General features: G+C 42.5%; 2 protein-coding genes and 3 non-coding genes across 6 annotated transcripts; 3 read left to right on the top strand and 2 right to left on the bottom strand.

The window, feature by feature from the left end:
* Positions 1–5: 5 nt before the first annotated feature.
* Positions 6–3,731, top strand: eif3k (eukaryotic translation initiation factor 3, subunit K). 2 transcript variants are annotated; one of them, XM_035623726.2, is made up of 8 exons: positions 6–192; positions 844–942; positions 1,064–1,184; positions 1,662–1,736; positions 2,264–2,330; positions 2,535–2,612; positions 3,206–3,331; positions 3,587–3,731. In XM_035623726.2, exons 1-8 carry the CDS (start codon positions 131–133, stop codon positions 3,616–3,618), a joined length of 660 nt encoding a protein of 219 aa, XP_035479619.1. In that variant the 5' UTR covers positions 6–130; the 3' UTR covers positions 3,619–3,731. The 2 variants fall into 2 exon arrangements, with proteins under 2 accessions (XP_035479619.1, XP_035479618.1); XM_035623725.2 differs by having other exon boundaries at positions 7–192; positions 1,659–1,736.
* A 1,431-nt stretch (positions 3,732–5,162) lies between these two features.
* zgc:85932 (uncharacterized protein LOC405875 homolog) lies at positions 5,163–23,598 on the top strand. The gene is made up of 20 exons (XM_035623706.2): positions 5,163–5,478; positions 8,503–8,572; positions 9,986–10,104; positions 10,228–10,361; positions 11,898–12,069; positions 12,254–12,325; positions 12,679–12,770; positions 13,258–13,332; positions 13,680–13,840; positions 14,363–14,514; positions 15,605–15,813; positions 15,930–15,975; positions 17,010–17,084; positions 17,468–17,528; positions 18,327–18,391; positions 18,775–18,843; positions 20,455–20,533; positions 21,771–21,887; positions 22,757–22,815; positions 22,901–23,598. Exons 1-20 carry the CDS (start codon positions 5,230–5,232, stop codon positions 22,925–22,927), a joined length of 2,103 nt encoding a protein of 700 aa, XP_035479599.2. The 5' UTR covers positions 5,163–5,229; the 3' UTR covers positions 22,928–23,598.
* trnak-uuu lies at positions 14,720–14,792 on the top strand. Its single transcript has one exon. It is a non-coding gene; the product is annotated as a tRNA-Lys (tRNA).
* On the bottom strand, positions 16,603–16,675 carry trnak-uuu. The gene has a single exon. It is a non-coding gene; the product is annotated as a tRNA-Lys (tRNA).
* Positions 19,080–19,152, bottom strand: trnak-uuu. Its single transcript has one exon. It is a non-coding gene; the product is annotated as a tRNA-Lys (tRNA).
* Positions 23,599–24,037: the final 439 nt, after the last annotated feature.

The following is a 24,037-nucleotide window of genomic DNA, read 5'->3' as shown; positions in this document are numbered from 1 at the left end:
TCTTTCTCCGCGCTTCTTTCCGTTCCGACCCCTTTCTCCCTCCGCCCCGGTTCCCTCGTCCGCTCTTTGGCCCACGTGCGGGTTTATTCTGGTTTTCACCTTGAACGTTTGCCGTAAAACTTTGGACCAAATGTCGTCGCCGATCGAGCAGATGAGGACGAACGTGGGGAAGCTCCTGCGCGGAATTGACCGGTACGGATGGCCCTCACAACCGGCAGATAACCGGGCGGACGAGCTAACGATAGCTTAGCCTGGTTGCTAACGCTTAAGCTAACATTAGCTTGTTCCGCTCGAGTTAAATGCTAACATTTTCCCTGATTAAAGATCGCTTAATGAGAACGTATCACCCATTTGCCATAGCTCATATTTACTTTAATGAGCCATGTGGTCTCCTGATTAGATGATGAGTTACAATTCCGTGTTTTGTTGAACGTTGTGTTGTGTGGAGGAAGCTAACAGACAAATAAACACCAGCGTCATTACTGTTGTTCTTCATGATTCAGTCAGAGGTGAAAATAAGCTCAGTGTCTGATCTAATAATCCCAACCTGTCCAAGACCGACAGGTTTAGGGGGACACGTAGACTTGGTTGACGTCTTCACCGACCCAGCCTTTAATTATTGGGCAGCAGTCAGACTTTTGCCGGAATAAGAAAAGACTTGTCTTCAACAATAAAGCATGCACGAGTCTGGCCGATCTCTGATTGACAAGTCCTGTGTAAAGGCAGTATGTGTAGTCAGGTACAAATTAAAGTGATCAAGATTCAGTCAGTCAACGAATTTCACCAAAAACATAACACAGAAAAACCCGGAGGCCATCTAAACAACCTATTCTCTCCTCTCAGATACAACCCAGAAAACCTTGCAACGCTGGAGCGCTATGTGGAGACACAAGCTAAAGAAAACTCCTATGACCTGGAGGCCAACCTGGCTGTCCTGAAGCTGTAAGTTACACCGTCACTGTGTTGGAGCCCAACACATGTCACCGCTCAACTGTAAACTGACTTGGTAAAGTGTGTTGAGTCGACCAGCCCCCTGTGAGAACGATCTCTCCCCCTTGTGCAGGTACCAGTTTAACCCCGCCTACTTCCAGACTCAGGTGACCTCACAGATTCTGCTGAAGGCGCTGACCAACCTGCCACACACCGACTTCACTCTCTGCAAGTGCATGATTGACCAGACACACGTATCCCTTTGGTGCCGATTCATTTATCAACGGTGATATCATGTGACGGTCGTACTCAGGTTCGCCTCTGCTTGTTTACACATCTGCAGTTTACTGTCACACAGGCAGCACACCAATACGGTCAGGTTCACAGAAAATGGTTATTGATAAGTTAGGGCTATTATGATTAGTTGTGAAGCCTTATTCGTTTTTACCGGGGCTTCTCCTGTGCTATGAGTTTATCTGAATCTTTCAAAGATACAATTAGAAATGCAACTAGTAAAAAAAAAAACTTACCGTAGAGTCTCTGATGAACTAAGTCAGTGTGTAATCACGGGGGGAAATAAAAAAGTGCCTCATAGCAGGTTCCTGGTGAAATAATTTGAATATGCAGGAGTGTGTGTGCCAGCGTGCCTAAATGGGTGTGTGTGTGGAATGAGTGGCCTGTGAGGGTCTGTCTTGGGGTCGGGGTCTCTTTCCTTGATTACTGTGTCGCAGCAAGAGGAACGTCCCATCAGACAGATCCTCTACCTGGGGAACCTGCTGGAGACATGTCACTTCCAGAGCTTCTGGGTATGACGCGCACACACACACAAACACACACGCAGACACACGAGAAGCTGCACACAATCTTTTCTCAATGTGCAGCTTTTCAAAGGGCTGTGTTTATTTGATCGTTTTTGGCCACAGATACCTAGTAGTTGGGCAATTTGAAGGAAAAACTTGACATTAAGAGTATAAACAGCAAATAATTATTTGGTACAAACACTGACAACAGCATGATAATACCCTGACAAGACGAAATGTTTACAGCACTCCTTTTACACCAAAGGAAATTTTGTGATTATGTCACAAAATGGAATTAAAACACAAGCCTCACAGTGTCTGTGTTACTCAATATGTTGTACCTGGGATCAAGGAAGTAACAGAAATTGGTCAGGGTTATTATTGATGAGTAATCTATCATCAGATTCATTTTAATACCTCCTGCTGATCCGCCCAGGGCATCCTAGATTTCCTTATTGCAACACACCTGCTTTTCTTTCCCAAAGTTGTGCAACAGTTTCATGTAACCGTGTCCTCCTTTGTGTCGCTGACAGACGAGTCTTGAGGAGAACAGGGAGCTCATCGACGGCATTACTGGTTTTGAGGACTCCGTTCGCAAGTGTGAGTACCATCGTCTGACTCATCATTAATCCTTTCAGTAAATACAAGCAGGGGATTTCATTGAACAGGCTCTGGAAGGAAAAACTGCAAGCGACCTCACCCAATGTGAATAGCTGCTTATTAAGTGAACAAGATGAGTCTTTGTTTCAACGCTTTCAAGACTTTTATGATAGCTGTTGTTTATCTCATCATCTTCTTCTTCAGTCATCTGCCATGTAGTGGGCATTACCTACCAGACAATTGAGCACCGGTTACTGGCCGAGATGTTGGGAGATCCGCTGGGTAAGAATTCTGAAAACACAAACCTGCCGTAGAGTTAGACAAATTGAATTATCCATGTTCTGCTCTACAGCCTGTTTTTACTCAATAAGAAACCCATCACTGTGCTAGACGGTAAATTACTGTTAAATAGTTTCACAGCACCTCCTTTTTTAGTGAAATGAACATATTTGAATGTCTAAAAGAACAGTGGCATTAAAGGATAGGGAAAATAAACAGTTTAAGAAGAAATCATTGAATTTTCTTTGTTGAAAAAATTAGACCAAAAATTCTGACTTGCTCAGCAACCAAACACAGTCAGGACTTTCTCTCTTCAGTGGAAATTAAACATTGTTCAAAAAGTCCGCCTTGAACTGCTTAAACTAAAAAATTGAAGAACTGGGGGTGCTCTAATTCTTTTGATTGGTGAGAAACACTCTTGAAAACAGAGTAACTCAATAGAGACTGTATCTTCATACTTAAGACAAGTGGTTGCCCCTTTTAGAAAAGACTTTAAAGCTCCACTTATTGGTATTTATTAGATTTTCTATTAATACTGAAGCAAAGGAAAGCAGTTCCCTTAACTGACTATCCTAACTGTCTGCGTCTTCGTCCAGACACACAGGTGAAAGTTTGGATGAACAAGTACGGCTGGACAGAGAATGAAGACGGTCAGATCTTCATCTACAGCCAGGAGGAGAGCGTCAAGCCCAAGAACATCGTGGAGAAGATCGACTTTGAGAGTGAGTACTGCCGATCTAAATGACGAATAAGGGAGGAAATAAAGTAGAGATTGAATCAAATTGGGTTACTCTGGATTTAAGAGCTTGTGACTCTAACTGGGATTAAATGTGGTCAGTTCGTCTCATACAGAAGTCCAGGCATTTATGATCCTTCAAATTGATATATAATTTGTGTCTGTGGCTGGAAGTGAAATCATGACCATTCTGTTTTTCTCTTTTTTCTCCCCTCTACTTCTTCTATTCCTCTTTTCACAGGTGTATCTAGCATCATGGCTACATCTCAGTGATGCAAACAAACACACACACACACATCATTACACACATCAGTCAAGGCAGATTTAACTAGATAATTTGTTTTCATAAACACACTTTTCTCAATAAAAGTAATTTATCATTTACAGCCTGGGTCTGTGTTTGGTGGCTCTCTGAACATTCGTCAATGTTTTCGTTATGTTTGTTGCTTCATTATGACATAGTTGTGTCAGGACATGTTTAACTCTTCAGTAGAAATGTTTGTTCTTCCAAGAAATGATTAAACTTCCTTGTGTGGCTGTTTGCTATTCGTGACTATGAAGCAACATTAGAATGGATCAGTGCAGCCAGGCTTATAGCTAATCATGTGAGGTGTTGTGTAATGGTTGTTTTTGCATTGTGTTTTCATGCAGTGCTTTCATAGATGAAGGGATAAGCAATTTTCCCCTTGTTTCACACACTCATTAGGATTACAGCCTCACAGTGTGTACAGAGACAGTGATCAAATGACATTTGCTGCCGCAACTGAACCGGAGACACTGACAGAAATCCGTCCGTCTGGTCAAATCCCCCGGAGAACCTCTAAACAGTTCGTAGTGTAATTTCATTCTCCTGTTAATAAGAGCTGTTGCTTTTGGTCCATCCCCAACATTTTCTGATATGAATATATATATATATGAGCTTTATTATGTTATCTAATATTACCTACACCTTGTGTAAATATAAAGTGGTGGGAAAAAAGTTAGAGCCCGACCGATTCCATATTATGGAGTACAAGATTTACGATACTGAGAGATATATATATATATATATATATATATATATATATATATATATATATATATATAGTCTTGGTATTTTAGTTTAACCATTAGCTTTATCATAAATAACTATAAATAAAAAGAAATCACAAATACAAACTTGGATGAGGAAAATGTGAAAGGCCAGTATCGGCCGATATATCGGTCGGACTCTGGTCTTAATGACCAGAGTTGAATAATCACCTGATATTCACAATAGTGATCAAATAAGTTGAATAGGATTAATGGAATGGACTAATGTATTGTGACGGTCTGTGTGGAGCAGTTAATAGATTTGTCAAGTGTTTTATTGTGTCAAAGTGAAAAATGTTGCAATAGTATCTCATCTGTCACTGCCTCCCAAGCTGTTTAAGGAGTAGTTGGACATTTTAGAAAATATGTTTATTTCCTCTGTGGTGGGGGATTATATGATGAGAGATTCAACTCACAGGTTCTCAGAAAAGTTAGTTCAAGTATAATAAAAAAATTAAACTTATTTCAAGTTAACACAAACACCCTTTATCAGCGCTGCCCTGCTCTTGTGTTTCCCCGGTAGGACGAAACTCGCTTTATTCGAAACTTCCTCACAAGGAACAATAATGAAAGTTCTGTTGGATCACTGTGTGGGAACTAGGCCGCAACAGTCGGGAGTGTCTGTCCGACCCGCAGGAGCAGCCTCGCCCTCCACACCCTCCGCCCAGGTGAGCATCCATCCATCCGTGCGCGGGGCGGGGCGGGGCTGGGGGCGTGGCCGGGGGCGTGGCCCGTGTGGCGGTTGTTACCTGGTCGACGGGGCCACACTGACAGGTCCGAAGGCTTGGAGCTCCCCTGGGTTTCAGCCGCACCATGATCAAGTCGTCGAGCGTGTCGTCCGAGGGCGCCGGGCCTCCGCTCGAGGACGACGTGGACTCGGTGTGCTCCGACGAGCTGCTCGGCTCGCAGTCCCGCCGCTGGCTGGCGGACCTGCTGAGCGGGGACATGCCTCCGGAAGGCGGCGACGTCGGCACGGTGGGCCGCGACGGGCTGTTCGTGGACTATCACTTCCCCCTGGGCGAGTTGGAGATGCACTCCGGGGTCCAGTGGAAGCGACCGAAGGTAAACGAGGAGGCGAAGATTAACATAAAAACTAGACTGGATGTGAAGTATTAGTTCATTAGTTCACTTTTCTTTTTACAGCCATTGTTGCTATAGTTTTCCTCTGGAGATTTCACACGTTTATATAACACACACACACACACACATATATATATATACACACATACAGTATATCATCCACTTATAAAATGCATTAAAGTATCGTTAGACATAAATGCAGCCAACCGTACAGGCTATAACTCAAATCCGCTTTACCTCCTCTATTAAAACAGCCATGATATCACTATTAGTTGATATTCTAATACATAATGATACAATGTCCAACTACTTGCTGTTGGATAGTTTCTGTTACAGTAATACATAATAATATATGAGCTTACCATCACATGTTTTGCATGTTTATCTTTACCTGCTAAATGACACTGTAGTGGTAAAAAGTACTTTATTATCATTATTATTAACGTATCATTATTAAATGTGTAAGTATACCGAAAAAGAAAGAGGCACATAATGTGCATCGTGGTGGTAATGCTCGCCTGAAGAAAAGACAACGAACAGCAGAAATTAAAGAATCAAAATGTTTGTCAGGGAGATTGTGAAATGACACAAGTGAAAGATGAAAGCAACAAAAATAAACCTGATTATTTCTTCTGATATTTATCCCCAAGTGGAGGCTGACTTACAAGGAATAACGCGAATCACTATAAGTGTCTGTGCAAAAATGAGATATACTATAAAGCACTAAAACGCAACATTACTGCATATGATAGTTGAAGTTACTGAAGAGAAACTACAGCGGACACAACCCTCTTCATACAAGGTACTAATGCGCTCATTGCTGAGTAATATAGTCATTTTTACAGTCTGACTCTGCCCTGTAGTGATTGTAACAGGCCACTGAAGAGCAGGATCACTGTTTGGAAAAAGGTAACGTATCAGTAAGGTCAACTATAGTCATTCAATTAATGATCACGTTCTAAATTGTGCAGCACTTTTCAAACAAACAACGTGACACGAGGCGCTTTACAGGGAAAAGCTGCCACGAGGAAACACGACAGGCTGGGAAACAAAGACAGAGATCAAATATTGAAACATTAAAAGTGATGAGGAAAACATTATGGAACAGAGAGATAACGACAGGAACAATGTGGTCAGTCCCACATGGATTCAAACACAGACGCATTTTTACGAATCTCCAGGTAAATTTGATATCAGACAGTCGAAGTGCAGTGGTCGTGTATTACAACCTGCATCTCAACAACAGCAGCAACTCCTGCATCTCAACATGATGTTTACAGGGGTTTTGGACAGTTATTCTTCAATAGATGACAGAGCAGCACCTGCACCTGGGTGGGTTTCAAATAAATCACGTGGTGATGTAAAGAAAAAATGCACACAAAGGCCTGCGGGGCAACTGGAGGCAAACAAAGACTCTCCTTTCTCTTCTCTCTGAATTAGGGCAGTGCCAGACAGTGGGGTACAGGATAAAACCGGCTGGTTTATTTACCCACAGACTCTGTGGAGTCAATAACATCTACAGAAGAAAAATGAAAACCTCCTGTAAGTAGCGTTAGTGGGAGGAAGGTCATTATAGTAGTTTGTATTTCAGGAAGACTTTAGGCCACTAAACTATCCTCTTGTATTTCTGATACTGGTTAGATCAATAGCAGATTTTTACAATGAGTTCCACAGTGTGTCATGTCTTGAGTTTAGTGAGTGTTTCTTTTCTATTCGCACCTCAGAAAAAGAAAACCACAACAACTAGGGCTGCAGCTAACTATTAATTACATAATCGATTAACCTGTCGATTATTTTCTCGATATAAGCGATTAGTTGTTTGGTCCATAAAATGTCAAGAAGTAGTGAAAAATGTTGATCGCGTTTCCCCAAAACCACAAGATGATGTTTCGTTTTGTTTTGTCCACACACCAAAGATATTCAGTTCACCATCATAGATGAGCGAGGAAACTTTGAGTTGAAATAGAATACTTGAACCGATTATTCGATTGTCAAAATAGTTGCCGGTTAATTTAATAATGGATTACTAATCCATTAATCGATTAACTGTTGCAGCTCCAGCGAGAACGCCGTATGCCCCGTTAACCCCTGATTGAAATCAAGACCCCCCTGCCGCACAGCTACACAAAAAGGAAACAAGATTCACATAGGTTGCACTCAGCATGGCTGTGCAGACTGTCCCCCCTTTCCCCTCTGTGTGTGGACAATATCTAATTCATAATCAAACATGATCCAATATGCGATTTGAAACTTGCCCTCAGTTGCGACATAATAACATCACATGAAACCTCTTGTTTAGTGTAAACTGAGGTGAGGGTCACTGGATCACCGTCTGCCTGGCAGCTCATCCACCTTTAATGTTCACGTTCTAAGGGGTGTTGGACTGGTTCCACCCGTCGACGTTGGCGCCTCACATCTTATCTGTTTTCCGGTTGTAATCGCTGGGGTTTTCTTTACATGCACTGACAGTGGCTTTGTGGATTTGCATGAACAAATGGTTCTCGAATAAATGTTTCACGTGCGAGTCCCCTCCTGTGCCGACATTTCATAAACGCAGACCAAGATCAAAAACAAGGACAGACGTGTGGAAAAAACACACACACATTCGCCTGTCACCTACACCAACAGTATTCACCGGTTTTGTAGAAACTATATGAAGTCTTATCTCAATTATCTGTTTATGAGCAATACATGAGATAAGACTAAATTTAGATGATCACATGCAGTATTTTGAGCGTTTTAGATTTATTAGTCACTTAGCTACAAAAGTGATGATAGCCGTACAACAACTGTACAGAGATGAAACTACTCTCAGTCTTTCTGTCTGACTCTAGATTAGACTCCATTCCCTTTGGCATTGTATTTTCGGACATGTACAATCCTGTTTTTTTATGATCTGTGTCCCTCTCCACCTCCGCTCTCATTTTTTCCCTCTCCTTCCTCTCTTCTTTCCCCTCCTCCTTTTTATTTCTCGACCAATCATCTTTTCCTCGCTGCTGTTTCCAGGAGCTCTGTTCCTCGCCTCAGTTCATAGTCAAAGGAGCTACACGCCTGGACATCCGCCAGGGAAAACTCAGTAAGTAGACGACTACTGTTGGTGTTGCACTATACACTACTTAATGACAGGATGAGTCAAGGAAACATGTGGCACACTTTTCCACCGGACAGTTTGTAACTTTGAAGTAACAAATTAGTAATATGTAGTATAATGCAATATTATTATTTTATGTCAGATAGATACATTAAAAAGTTGCACATACTTTTAGAAAGCTATCGCTTTTAGAAACTGGGCTTATTTTTGAGTGACTGTCAAGTAGCAGAATTAGACAACTGGCACACAATTTTTTTTTCATTTCATACAGTACATCCTTTGGTATTATTATCTGCCAGTGACTCATCAGGAGTCTGTACTAGGAAGCAGGTACATGATACCCGAGATATCTTTTCATTATCAGGTTTCACTTCGCCCGAACATTGTTGGTTGTCCTGATAAGAGGAGAGAAGAAGTTAATGTGTATTGAGGTCAATCACACTGAACCGTGGATCATTTTTTCGAATCATTTTCTGATCATTTGCATTTCCATTTACCGTCAGAGAGTCTCCTCGTGTTGTTCCGAGCTGCAGTGATAGAATAAGCAAGTAAAACGGTGTCAGGGATTCCGTCACTATTGAATTCAAAATAAACTTTAAAACGAATGAGTCTATGTATTTATAGGGTGTGATAAATTCTCCCTCTGTTGATTACAAGTTCTGTTTTAAAACAAAATTTGTACACATGGCTGACTGAGAGCTCGTCCACCGCATGTGCACCTCCACCTGCAACCTGCACCCATTGGATGGTACAAGCTATCAGTCACACGGTATCCGCGCCCTAATGCATTTGTTGCTTCATCGTCTATTATACTCTCAATGAGACCACAATTTACAAAAGGAACATCATGCTGTATCGGAGAAGACTTGAATATAGAGATTGAACCACAAACTCCACAAAATGTTTACTGACGTTATAAATCAAGTGAGTCATTTTCTCATCCACTTCTATAGAAACAACCAGAGGAGTCGCCCTCTGCTGGTCGTTCCAGAGAATACAGGCTTCCGTCACTGTGACTACATCCATTTTTATATACAGTCTATGCCTGCTCCGGAACACGTAAGGGGTTCATCATAAGTTACCATGGGGATTTACCCTGGTAACAAGCGAACCCACTGCAGAGTTAAACCTGAAGTTACCCCGATAAATGCGAATCCTGCTTTTTTCTACAGGCCCCAGGTAGTATATTCCACCTGAAGAAAGATAATATGAAAAAATACTATTGCACAAAGGATTATGGGAAAAAATTGATAAAACATAAATGTGAAATCTGGGAAAAGATGGCTGCACATGGAGAAGCATTTCCAAAATGGAAACTGCAGTTCATGACAATCAGTAAAACGCAGACTTGAAGGGTTGCACCTTCCTAATACCCTGACCATAACTTGCTTTCTTCAGATGACTGCTGGTTACTTTCTGCCATTGCCTCCCTCGCTATGCACTCATCTCTACTCATCAAGGTCATGCCTCCAGGACAGAGCTTCCAGGATGGCTACAACGGCAGCTTCACTTTCAGGGTAAATACCTAAATGCTGCAACTACATTTTCGACTAGGAATAATTAAATTAACTCTTTAGGATTTTCAGTGGCCCAGTTTACTGGCATTGCGATGAAACACATCTCTCCCTCTCCCTCTCTAGTTCTGGCAGTATGGTCTGTGGGAGGAGGTGAGGATAGATGACCTGCTGCCGACAAGGGACAACAAACTCCTCTTCCTCAGCTCCCCTGACAAACAGGAGTTCTGGAGCTCCCTGCTGGAGAAGGCTTATGCCAAGTCAGTCCCTGTCAGTCAGTGTGTGTGCGTGTGTGTGTTTGTGTGTGTGTGTGTGTGTGTGTTTGTGTGTGTGTGTGTGTGTCTCTGTGCACATCCCCTCATTTGAATGCAACTGCACAATCTGAGGGTAATCACCTTTTTCCCATGGCCTTTTAATTTACGTCAAATCAAAACATCCACTTTATGCTTGCGGCTAAACTGTACTTTCTAGTCTTGCGAAGCAATTATAGCAGGGCATATGAAAAAAAGGACATCCTTAATCATATTATTCAACAGTTAACTCAAAAATTCTTTTTATATAGAATTAAATGTTGCCTCCAGCCCAAAAACTATTGCGCAGTCGATCTTTGTGTCTGTCCTTGACTATGGTGGTATATGATGTATTGTCATACTGCACCATCAACACTTCAGCTGTTAAACCCGGTGAATCATAGCGCTTTATGTTTTATCACAAATGCAATATTTCGTACTCATCACTGTGCTCTGTCATTCGGTTGGATGGACCTCCTTACAGTCGAGAAGAAATAGCCATCTCATGTTATTCATTTATAAAGCCCTATACTGTTGAAGCTTCCAGACCACATCACATCTCTGCTGTCAGTAAGATGCAGTAACCATAATGCCACATCCAGTAATTACAGTGTGCAATATTTAGAAGAAACATATTCACAGAAATTGAATATATTGTGTTCATACATGTATATTCACCTGCAACAAATAACCAATATTTTTTCCGTTAACTTTGAACGAGTTAAATATGGTTACATTAGGGGGACCCGACCTCCGTGTAAATCGCCATGTTTGCTACATCGTGTTGTGCTGCGTACGTGTTCCATGTCGGAAAAAAATCACCACCCCGACTTCCGGGGTCCGAGTTCCGAGGTATAATGGAATGCAGCATTAAATACGGTTGCAGAAAACGTTCTAGAATACGTTGCATTTGCGTTGATTTTCCAGCGCTGCAGGAAACCGGAATAGGAATTAGCGGTGCGCCACTGTAAAGTGTCCCTTGTCAGTTGCTCTGTTGGTTGCGGTTTGCAACTTTACCACCAGATGCCGCCAGAAAAGTACACAAATTACACACTGGGGCTTTAAATACCCCTCACTTACACACTCATGTTGGCAGAACGGGTTTCAGATATGATGCACCACCCTTAGAAATTTGAAAGCTTTATTATCAGGTGGGGGTTTTTTTCTCGATTATTTTAACTGTTTGTAATTCCTTGTTGTTGTATGATTGTGTTGTTTGTTGTTTTAGGAATGTTTCCTGTTCTCAGGTCTCTCTTGAAAAGGAGATCCTAATCTCAACGAGACTGCTGCTGATCACATAAAGATTAAATCAGAAATTCTGTGATTGATTTAAAAACGTGTCCCCCACTAAGAAATGCTGTTAATCTGTTCACCAATGGTGTTTTCCTGTGATGATCAAGGAATGCTCAATAAAACTTGTTTGACCCTTTGCCCAGTTACGTGTCTGCCCGCTTACCACCTGAAAACCGCCCGATGGTCTTGTTCTCCCTGTGTTCTCTGTCCCAGGCTGAAAGGTGGCTACAGATCACTGGACATGGGGTTCCCTCACGAGGCCATGGTTGACATGACAGGCGGGGTGGCTGAGGTCTTGAAGATTGCCTCGCTGCCCAGAGACCTGCCGACCTTCCTCAGATACCTTCTGTCTAAAGGGGCACTCATCAACTGCTTTAACTGCCAGGTACAGTGACAACGTTATCGAGCACCAGAGGTAAAAGAGCCCACTAGTTTAGGCTGGTTTAGATCCCTGGCCATGATGGGCAACTCTACAGCCGAGCATGTTCCCATTGACATTGGTGAGTCATGTTGTTTTGTCTGTTCCTTCTGTCCTGACCGTGGGCGGATGTTTGTTTATCCCTCCCCAGGGTCCCCTGGAAAAAAGGAATGAACTGGGGATCATGTACAGACATGCCTACTCTCTGACTGCAGTAGAAAAGGTAATTGTCTCTAAACAGGCTAAAGAATTGTCTACCTGATGAGATCCTTATTTCATATATCTCACAGAGTCTGAATCAGGCAGTATTCGCAGACTTCTGCGAAAAAATAATGAAACACAATTCTGGTAACGTTTGGCTTGTAATGATTTTGGGTCACAGCCTGATCTCACAACTCTGAACTTTGATTATAAATATAAAGCTGCAAAAAGAGATGCACGTGTACACTTCAGACAGCAGGAGGCTTTGTGCTCCACCCACAAATACCAAAAACCTGATGAGCGGGAATGGAGGATTTGTGCACGTGCACTGGTCTCACACGTTCTCTCTGTCTCCGTTTTCTTCGTCTCTGCCAGGTGAAGATGACACATGGCACCAAGGATTTGGTGCGAATCCTCAACCCCTGGGGCAAAACTGAGTGGTTGGGGGCCTGGAGTGATGTGACAGGGTCGGTACAAGCCTGCATAAGTCTGATTTTCAATCGATTTGACAACTCACCTTGTTAAGCGTTGAATGAAAATGTTGTAATGAAGAAAACTTCATGTCAACCTGCGGGATTAGTGGAATGTTTCTCTCTAAAAGTACCTGGAATTCTTTGTGTTTGTGGTTGTTGATGAACCCCTCTCAATCTCATGTTTCTTACCTCTCCTCTCTCTTTGTGACTGTTTCCCAAATTGAATGTCAAATTTAAAATAGAAAGGGCTGAGGTCTATCAGAAAAAACAAAAAAGAGTTAGAAATGACTACAGGAAATACAGATAATGCAAAAACAATGTTGATGCAGTGGCAGTATTCCTTAGTCCACTTTGAACCGAACCTGAACAGTTTCACTCATAATGAATCCATGCATCCTGACTGATGTCTGATATCTCTGAGGTTATAATTTAAATTGTTTGCACTAAACTAAAGTGTCTCTGTGTCTCCCTCCCTTTCCAGTCCAGAGTGGGAAAAAGTGAGCACCGAGGAGCAGAAACGACTGCAGAGAGTCAGACGGGAGGACGGCGAGTTCTGGTGAGTTAGTGGCATCATTGTGCTTCGGCACATCGGCACAGATTCTTCCTCTTAGCGCGTGCGATTGTGCAAACGCGAATCAAAGCCACTCTGACATGTGAGTGTCTGCCCCGACAGGAACCACAAGGCAAACGAGTCTTCTTACCTCGACATTGCTTCTTCCTTGACCCATTTCTTTTTCACAGAGGAGGACAAAAAAGAAAGAGGCAGCCAGTGTGGCGTTGTGAACGACAGCGGTACACAGCCATGCAAACACAGCTGCTGCTACACTACTGCCTCTGTCGATTGAGCGTTTCAATGTTGTTAGACAAATTTAAAAAATGAGTGATCTGTCTCCTTTCGATCAGGATGTCGGTGTCAGACTTCCGGCAGCAATTTGAGTTGATGGAGGTTTGTCACCTGACCAGCAGCCTCCCAAAGTGGGGCTCCAGCGTGCTGCCGTGGTCCTGCATAATGCTTCATGGGAACTGGGTGCCAAGCATCACAGCGGGGGGCTCTCCCCTTGGGGGTGAGGCAAACGATGATACATAATAACGACTGATGAGGAAAATGTCTTGTCTTTTGAATGCATGAATGCTGTGTATGTCTTAACTCTCAGATCGTGGCCTTTATGTATCACCTTAGCTGAAGAGAGATCCAGGCGTTTATTAGTAAAAGGCCTTTATTTCTGATTCTGTTTTAGATTTTGTCATATTCAAGGCTCTTTATTCCAGTCCTGCTCTACTTTTTGCTGCTGCTTTTTGCTACTGATTATGAATTTGTACCTTGTGAGGACAAAAAAACTGCTACCAAACATCTGTTTTGTCCTTGGAGAAGTGATTATGATGTTCCTGAGAGCATACATGTCTTTATGCCGCATTGAGCTCCAAATACACGTTGTATGAATATGGCATTTGTGTCTGTAAATAAGAAAAACCTTTAAAGAATTGTATTTAAACCCTACCAGTGGTCAGTAATGTAACAATGATGTACAGCATCAAACTGTGGTATTTAAAATCATGTGCCTGTGTGTGTGTGTGTGTGTGTCCAGCTTCGTTCTGGTGGAACCCTCAGTTCCACTTCGACCTGTCAGAGGTGGACGGTGGCAACGATAAGAAGACCTGCTCCTTTGTTTTGGCTCTGATGCAGAAACACCACAGACGCAGAGGCATAGACATGGCCATAGCCCTGCATATATACCCGGTACTAACACACACACACACACACACACACGCACACACAATCTTCGTCTTCTGTCTTAGTGAGGAAACTCATTCGCATAATGCATTCCCTAGCCCCTTACCCCAACCTAAACTATCACAACTAAATGCAAGTTTGATAAACAAAGGAATCTGCAAAATGTCCTCAGTCTGTATTGAAAAACCAGAGATCTGTTGTGCCATGCAGAGCCCGGATAGCTCAGTCGGTAGAGCATCAGACTTTTAATCTGAGGGTCCAGGGTTCAAGTCCCTGTTCGGGCGGCAGTAGTTTTAAAACGTTGGAATCGTAGCAGGGACAATTTTCAGCAGTTGATACTCAGATCCAGAAACCTACTGTGTTAATGTCACATCACAAAATCTGTACTGAAGCCACTTCACGCTAACTGTTATTATGCTCTCTGTACCATTCATTCACAATTGCTGAAAGGAATTGTGAATGAAAATAAGGAAATAATGCAATGTTTGGCATCGTTCAACTTTAACGGTGAATTAAACTATAGATTAAAAGCAATTTATGTCATTTATAGATTTTAGATTCAACGCTGACTGGAGGTCACTAAGTGTTATGTTGAGAGTGTTATGTTATTGGAGATGTGATTGTAGTGTAGACTTCAGATAATAAAATAATCAAGCTTTATTTCTATAGTGCTTCTTGTAAACAAGGTTACAAGGTGTTTTTACAATGCACATAGGAATAAAGCAGCACAGAACAAATAAGAAATAACTTACCTTGTTGAAAAGTGACCAAAGTAAATCACCCACATCTGGACAGGAACCTGAACCTGGACCCTCAGATTAGATATCTGCCGCCCTACCAGCCGAGCTATCCCAACTCTTCTGTGATCTTTTAAGTATCAAAACTAATGATCCAATGTCATTCTGTGATCTCTGATTTTAGGATTTCTCGGGACATTCGATCAAAGCAGTGGAATAGAAAACGTGAACAGTAAAGAGAGCATATATATTGGGGAAGTAACAGGGCCCCGGATAGGAAGTGCTGTATCTAGTACTTTAGTATTATCAAGAACTATAGCTTTACATGCATTCGTTATAAATCTGTGCTGTCTCACCAGGTCCATCCCACAAAACCGTACTTGTCGCTCGAGGACCTGAAGGCCCTCCGCCCTGTCCTCTGCACCCCCCATTACTCCTCGCGCCGGGAGGTTGTTCTCCGCGGCAGCCTCCCGCCGGGTTCCTACATCATCATCCCTTCCACCATTGAGCCCAATCAGCAGGGAGCGTTCCTCCTCCGGGTGCTGACAGAACAGGGCAACGCAGCCACGTGAGTCGTGGGGTGATCTATGCATTTTGACGTTTGTCGAGCTGATGATAGAGTATTTTAAGAGGTTTTTTTACTATACGTGTGAAGACTTTTTTTTTCTTTCCTTTTTTTCACAGTCCAGTTCAAAAACCGGCACCACAAGACGTCCTTTTAAAAGCAGAGGTAGGAGACAATTTCAGACTGTTTCTGTATGCACATGGTGAGTGATGTTGACGTTTGAAATAAACGTCAGAGGAGTGACCATGCTGGAGCAGTTCAGTCGAGCCCGGAGCAACTCAAGGCTTCTCTCACCTGCTGGACCCTCAGATGGAAGATTGGAGAGTCGAGTAACAGACTGTGGCTCCAATACATGATGCTGATAAACACACTCTTTTTGTGTGTGTGTGTGTTTGCACTGGAAATTGACAAAATGAAGTATATTCAAAAATAACGGTTGATGTAGACAGTTGTGACACAATGCCACAGATAAAAGACAAGCCAGAGTCACACTCTACTGCAAGGGGAATCGATACATTACATTAGCACATAGAGTAGATACATTTTAAAATGTAGATATAGCATGTTAGGATGCACTTTAATTGGTGATTTCAGCATTTCTTTGTTTCCTTAAGGTCCTTTGCCCTCTTGGGAATGAACAGTCATGGGAACTATTTATGACAGTTAGTTTAGTGCCTTGAGTTCACATGTTGGTATGTAACCATGACTATGGCACGTAATTGTTGTTAAGTATCAGTTGCATGTTGTTATTCCTGCTTGTGGCCTATGATTCAAACGTTTTAAAACTACCGCCGCCCGAACAGGGACTTGAACCCTGGACCCTCAGATTAAAAGTCTGATGCTCTACCGACTGAGCTATCCGGGCTCTGCAGAGTGACCTGACAGGGTTTTTTTTTGGAATAAGGGTTAGGGAGGGTAAGGGGGTAGGGAATGTATGGTAATTGCTTATCCACGTGGCTGGTTCTTTACATAATAAATGTTGTGGATAACTGCCAACTGAATTGTAAAAAGGATTCCACCACAGTGTCACATGATGGCGTGACACGATGTTGTTGATAATTCAGCGCTACCTACAGTACGGTACTTGGCGTGACTGAGGTTAATCCAATTTTTCGATTAAATATGCATAGTAGGTATTGGTTTGTTTAAAAAAAACCAGTTTGTTTATAAATTCATTCAATTCTATTTTCTTTCTGCAGCTTTCATATCCTCACGAGGCTGCTCTCCCGTCTCCCAGATCTACCCGACGTCTGTTCGACAGGCACTGCAACAAAGTGAGTTTCACCTGCACACATCTGCAGTGCGTCTCAACCTGAGCTGGGTCAAAAATGACATCTGCAAATAGCCATGAAATGTGACCTACTTTGAGGAGGCCAAATGAATGTGCTCAACACTGGAAAAACGACACAAATAAGACTTTAAATGTTGTGTCAGACCTAAATGTCTATTCTCAGAACTCCTCGAGTGTGGCAAACCCCATCCTGCTGTTGCTCTGAGATGATTTACACAAAAAGTAAAATGTGAAGTCCAAATACTGGTTTAATCCACAAGCTGAAAGGCCTATAAGCCCTGATCTGACTATGGATGTATAAAGAGTCAGTAGAGATGTCTGTGCGATCGTCTTGTTTGGTCAATGTTTCCTGTTTTGTGTCATCAGAAGGGCTTTTGCAAACCAGCGCATCTCCACAGCCTCCTGACCGAGGTCATACAGGGAGGAGGTGAGTGACTTCTCTTGTCTCATGTCTCAAGTCTCGTCTTGTCGGTGTTGTTTCTGTGCACCGAGCAGCGGTGGACGATTCCTGCAGGAGCTGTGCACTGAGACGTTAGTAACCAGCGAGGGGCATCATAAGAAAAAGCTGCGACCGGTTACCACTCCAGGAGATGGTGACCGATAGTTCAGTGTTGGCGCCATATCAAGAAAGCTGATGTACTGCATAGCTTCCTTATGAACAAGAGGACGTGTCTTTGTGTATTTACTGTGTAGCTGTTTTCAGACATGAAAGCTCACTCTGACATTTTCAGGAAATTTTACTAGGGGGGCTGGCAGGAAAAGTTCTGGAATATGTCCGGAGCGACATTTCGCGGACATTTGTGTTCTCACGCACAGACCCTCCGGAAGAGTCCTGCAAAACGCCCGGACTTCAGAGCATGTCTGAAAGCAGCTTTTGTGATGAATTGGTGTGATGAATGTATAAAGCACACCGGTGGGATTTTGTTTTTGACTAAAGGATGGTGTCACCAATTTTTTTGTCCTGGGGATACACACCCCGAATTTACCGAAATAAGCTATGTGGCGTTCGTTAACATGGCAATATGAGTAATCAAATAATAGCCTCAGCTGACTTTAAACGTGCCTTAACATACAGTCTGCAACAAGCAGCTGAACAGTAACGTAAGGAACATCTTGAAGTGCAGACATACTCGTACACGTTCATAATTATTATTTTACATCAGGATTTAATGCAGTGTTGTGAATGTTAAAATCCCCACTGATGTTTTTTACCTGTCGTCTTCAGTGCTGGCTGGCAGTGAGAAGAACCTGGCTCTGGAGCACTGCAAGAGCCTGGTGGTCCTCATGGATGTATCCTTGGAAAAACAATAAAAAAATATATACATGAACAACCACACAATTTCAGAAATCGAAGAAAAAAAACATCGTTCCCTTCTGATAATACGTGATTCATTTAAATGTAGAAAGTACTCTCTTGTTTGGGTTTTTCATAAAGTTTCATGCTGCATCAACTCCTCCTAGCACTTTGAAGCATTCTATGCAAACTGCAGGAAACTTATTGAGTATCTATCTATTCACTGATGCTGAACTGTACATTTTCCACCGGCTGACTCTCAGCTGTGTGTGTGTGTGTGTGTGTGTGTGTGTGTGTGTGTGTGTGTGTGTGTGAACTTCCCGTTTCAGAGCTGTGGGATTTGTCTGATTCATTTCCTTGACCCCAGTGGTTCATCCAGACCCAGGGCATCGCTCAGCTGAACTGGCACGAGTTCCACAGTCTGTGGGAAAAGATCAAGAGGTGGACGGTAAGGTTATCAACATACTGCAGCAGTAACATTAACGAGCAAATCAATCAGCCAACATGGCTGAAATTACGAAGACGCAGAAAAAAATCCTTAAGGTACTTCACCCTCTTGTGAATGGACAGTGAAGGGAGGGTCTTGTGAAAGTTAGCGTGAAGTGCCTTAAGTACATGTTGGTTGTTAAGTATCAGCTGCTATCCTGCTCGTGGCCTATGATTACAACTTTTTAAAACTTCTGTCGCCCGAACAGGGACTTGAACCCTGGACCCTCAGATTAAAAGTCTGATGCTCTACCGACTGAGCTATCCGGGCTCTGCAGAGGGAGCAGACAGGGTTTGTTTACGAATAAGGGTTAGGGAGGGTGAGGGGGTAGGGAATGCATGGTAAATGCTAATCCACGGGGGTGGTTCATGACAGGGGTGCGGTCGAATTGTCCTTCCTATCTACTATTCCTTGACCTCAGTGGAAAACGTCATGTGGTTGTTTGACGTGCGTCTGTCGTGGTGAAACTACAAATGTCCGGAGATGGACTAAAAAAAAACGCAGCGGTTCCATCCAGCATTTTTATTCAGTGTGTTTTACCACCGTGTGACATCAGATGTAAATGATTCATTTGCAACAGTAACTTAAATGATGACGTGCGTCTCTTCTGGGTCATATTCGTACTCTTCTTCTTCTTCTTCTTCTACTTCTACTTCGGATCGAATCGTTTACGTTCGTGCACGGCGCGTCACGTTAAATATCGCTGCCGCAATGAATTGTGGGGCGTCTTTATCTCCTATCCTTTCGCATAGGAAGCTCCAGTGTACCCTATGCTAAAGGAGATGGGAAAGGAGGCACAGAAGCACCTTTCATATGCATTTAGAGAATCCGGACAGCTCTTATCATGGCTGCTGATCAAGTACATCCGGGTCACGTCAAGATTGAGGAAACTTCGAAAGCCAAGTTGACAATTTGACCTCACCCCAGGTCTTGCATACAGAGTGAGGACATTTTGGCCAGTCCTCAGTTTTTCAAAGGGCTGTTTGAGGGGTAAGACTTGCTTTTAGGATTAGGGATAGAGTCCGGTTGGGGTCTGGCATTAAGTTGTGATTGTTTAGGTTAAGGTAAGGTAAGGGGCTAGGGAATGCATTATGCCAATGAGTGCACTCACTAAGTTAGAAGTAGAAAGTTGTGTGTGTGTGTGTGTGTGCATGCGTGTGTGTGCGTGCGTGTGTGTGTGTGTGTGTGCGTGTGTGTGTGTGTGTGTGTGTGTGTGTGTGTGTGTGTGTTTGTGCATATGTTTTAACTGACAAACATCTAACACAGAAATAGTTTAGATAGTGCAGGTGCACTTTTTGTTTTGCTGCCATTGAACATACTCACTGCCACTGAGATTTCCAGTATGTCAAAAAATCTATCAATTGCCTAGCTGTATGTAATTAGAATATCAAGCAACAAATTGTATTCGCTTAAACAATCATTCTTAATAGGTTGTCATAGTTGAATTTCAAGTTTTTCTCCCATCTTCAACCAAAACTGCACGGCAGGTTTGTGCGGCGTCGAACTTGAATTATGGTCGGTTCATCTGCAGTGTTTCATGCACTCGTTCTCCTGTACTCAATCTCTCCTCAGGACATCTTTCTGGTGTTCGACAAGAACAAAACCCGGCGCCTTGAGTATCAAGAGGTCACTCCTGCTCTGAAGGCGGCAGGTAAGACTGAGGACACACAGTGGCGCAAATCAGGAAACGCTTCGTTCACACTTTAAACGTTCCTCGGCGGCATTAAGTGCTTCATGTGCAACAGGTTTCCAGCCTGTGTTGGAATCTAGCCTTCGTGTTCAGGCCCCACGTCTGTCATGACAAATGTGACCAGCAGGAGGAGCCAAACCACTGCTCTTTACTTCTTTGCATGGTTCATTAACGAAATACAGCAGATGTATCATAGACAATAGCCACATATACATATATACGGTGTTCACAGAAATGTTTGAATTAGATCAAGTATAAGCATTTTTATGGGTTAGGGTTAGGGTTAGGGTTAGTCTCTCAAGTCATCATTATTAAAAGCACAATTCATTAATACTCAGATGTGGTTGTTCAAGTAGCAAAAGACCCTGCATTCATTTTGGTGGTGGGTCATCCCTCTTGGTCAAGATTCAGATAATGCAACTTACTTACTTATGCAAGTAAGTAAGTTTATACTAAAGTAGGATTATAGCACAGGGTGGATAGATCAGTCAGTCAAGAGTATATGTGTCTGTGTTGGTGACACAGATCAACCGACTGAGATATCCAGGCCACCAAAGACAACGTACATGTTGTCTTCAAGCACTTCATTTCTGGGTGTATTCGTGAAGACAAAATGTTTTCACAAATTCACAAGCCGAGTTCTCAAGCACTGTTAAGATGGAAAACTTTTCCAGTTGCCTCCTTTCATTGTGGTTACAATGGTCATGTTTCAGTCACATGAGCTTATTAATGAGTAACTCCTTCTGTCTATTTATTCTACACGATGAAAGAAAAACCCTCCCCTAAGTGTTGGGAGTTGGCTTCCTTACTTTGACAATACAGGAATGGTTGAAAGAACAAAAAACTTAAACTAAAAAAATACAAATATGTTATTTTGCTGTAGTTTCAGGGCCGGCCCAAGGCATAAGCCAACTAAGCGGCTGCCTAGATGTAACTTTAAGGACGATGCCACCATAGTCAGTCAAACAGTTGATGGAAGCAAATTCTGCTTCAGCTTAGGGCCCCATAGAGGCTCGGGCCGGCTCTGTGTAGTTTGATGACATAGAATGTAAATCAAAGCTGTCGTATGTGTCTTTGTTAAAATACACGAAATACTAAATGATATCAGAATGGTTAAATGATGATGTGTGAGGTCCAACGGGAGAAAACTGTGCTGCCCACTGTTATTTATTCTGACCTGGCTCTGTGTCTGCTCCAGGAATCACCGTGGACGATTTGGTGATGCAGCTGGTCGGACTGAGGTACACAGAGCCCGACATGACCATCAGTTACCCCGGCTTCCTGTACCTGGTGATGAAGCTGGAGAGCATGATACGTAAGGGAGGGGGACGGGGAAGAGGACAAAAGACACACGGCACATTGTCACGTTCCTTTTTTAAGTGCAGAGGCTCTGGATCCGACGAATTGAGAACATTAACACGTTCAAATCACCGAAGTACTCGCATGCAAAACAATGCTGTCTAGCACATTCCTGCTGGTAATCACCACTTCTTTTTTTCTCACAATATGATGATGCAGAGGCTGTGAAGAGGGACAGGGGAGCAGGAGAGAGGGGAGGGAGGGTGGCGGAGGTGACGGGGGAGGCGTGGGAAACAGATGGGAGGAGATGCGAGAGGAAGAGATAACAGCTGAGAGGAGAGAGATGTTTTTGTGTGCGCAAGTTAGAACAGAAAAACTGCACAGACGACGCTTGATGTTGAGGGAGAGGCTGCGAGCAGGAATATTCGTTAGTTATCTGTGTGAGGTCTTTGCAGTTGATTATCATATTAAGAAACTTGTATGTTTAATTTAATATATATATATTTTTTTTTTATGAAGTAAAAAACCCTGTATGCACCTTTGTGTTATGAGAAAAATGCACCATCCTTTCAATTGTTGAATAGACACAAGTGAACAAGACACTGTAGTAGCTCCATGGCAAGGTTGTGGAAGACAATGAAAACAATTTGTTGGAAGCCATTTTCCACTGAGAAAATAAAGTTGCCTTTATACGAATGAATCAACCTTGCTGGATATTACGACTAAAAATAAGATATTTAATGTCTTACTGCAACTTGACTTTGAGAGATTTATACATTTAAACACATATCAATGAAAACAAATAAAAAATCAGATGGCAAATTTGACACTAGTGTTCCACAGTTGAACTGTGTCTGACTTGCACACTGCTTTTGTCTGTTGCAGACAAATTTCAAGCGTACGACGTGGCGGGAATGGAAACAATTACGGTCAGCTACAGACAGGTATGAGCTTTATTGCTATATTAACAGATGCATTCCAGCAGAGACATGAAAATCAACAACTAAACGTTTCTCTCCTCGGTTCCAGTGGCTCCACATGACCATGTACAACTGACTGAGACGGATTCACCAGGACTTGCTTCGTTTAGTCTCTTTCTGTCCTTTCATCTTTTCATGCATGGTCTCGACGTGTGTTTTTTTATTTCACAGGCTTTGTGCTAAGAAATTCCTGTATGGCGTCATCATGTAGTCACACGGTAACGACGGAAAATATCTGTATGATCGCTCTTCAGTCACGGAGACGCCCGGGGTCAAAAGTCAAAGACAGACGTGCTGTCGCTACGGAAAGTGAAGTTTTATGATTCTCTGTGTTGGTGACACCTGAGCAGCTATCACCGCAGTGATTTAATGAATGGAACTTTAGGATATTGTCTCAGCCTCGCATCTTTTCTCAACCTAAATTTGGGATATTATTACTCCACCCCTTCCGGTATAACAGGAAAATGAAGAGCTAAACAATAAAACTGATTCTTGTCAATAGTGCCTTTATTTGGGGTTGAAACAGCTATAGTCATACAAAGCAGTTCATCACGCATTCAACGAATCATTTGAATACTATCATGCATTATGTTTTCTTCAAGCTCTAAAGCTGAAGTGGAAAACTTGGCAACTTGCTGGCATGTGAACGCCTGGTCACTAAATCATTCATTTACTCGGATGTCACGTACTTTTGAACTCATGATTGTTTTGCCATAATTCAGTTTGAATAAAGAAAATAGAAAAGAATAGAGGAGGCTGTGCTTTTTTCCCCCCTGTGGCTTTGTTATATACATTTTTTCTTAATTATGTGTTGACATAATTTATGCTGAAATGAATTCCATTTGAAGAATATAGAGACTAAACAACAGGATAATAGGCATACAATAGGTTTAAAATAATACTTTACACAAATAAAAACAGAACCAGATAACAAATTCCCTTGTGTTCCTCCCTTTGCTTTGACTTCACTTGATTAAGATTGACGGGCTGTACATGTGAATGTGAATGTTGCCTGGCTGTGTCTGAACTACTGTAAAAGAAGCACGAGTCTGTCATGAATAAGGACGACGCCCTCTGACTTCAGACTCTGTCGGAGGTATTTACACGAATGTCTCTTCTGTGTGTTAATGTTTCGGTTTTACCGGTTTTCTTCCATCTTTTTTGACTTCACTGAAGTTCATCAGGC

This window comes from Scophthalmus maximus, chromosome 11, assembly GCF_022379125.1.
Source record: "Scophthalmus maximus strain ysfricsl-2021 chromosome 11, ASM2237912v1, whole genome shotgun sequence".
Lineage (NCBI taxonomy): Eukaryota > Metazoa > Chordata > Actinopteri > Pleuronectiformes > Scophthalmidae > Scophthalmus > Scophthalmus maximus.
Note: the sequence above shows the minus strand (reverse complement) of the source record. Positions and strands in the feature narration are given on the sequence as shown.

What these genes read in the sequence shown, in the direction of transcription:
- eif3k (XM_035623725.2), top strand. Translation starts at nt 131, where the DNA reads ATGTCGTCGCCGATCGAGCAGATGAGGACGAACGTGGGGAAGCTCCTG. An exon ending in CTCCTGCGCGGAATTGACCG is followed by an intron (nt 193 to 843) that starts GTACGGATGGCC and finishes CTCTCCTCTCAG; the next exon opens with ATACAACCCAGAAAACCTTG. An exon ending in GTCACTTCCAGAGCTTCTGG is followed by an intron (nt 1,737 to 2,263) that starts GTATGACGCGCA and finishes TGTCGCTGACAG; the next exon opens with ACGAGTCTTGAGGAGAACAG.
- zgc:85932 (XM_035623706.2), top strand. Translation starts at nt 5,230, where the DNA reads ATGATCAAGTCGTCGAGCGTGTCGTCCGAGGGCGCCGGGCCTCCGCTC. An exon ending in CATCCGCCAGGGAAAACTCA is followed by an intron (nt 8,573 to 9,985) that starts GTAAGTAGACGA and finishes TGCTTTCTTCAG; the next exon opens with ATGACTGCTGGTTACTTTCT. An exon ending in CGAGGTCATACAGGGAGGAG is followed by an intron (nt 17,529 to 18,326) that starts GTGAGTGACTTC and finishes TGTCGTCTTCAG; the next exon opens with TGCTGGCTGGCAGTGAGAAG.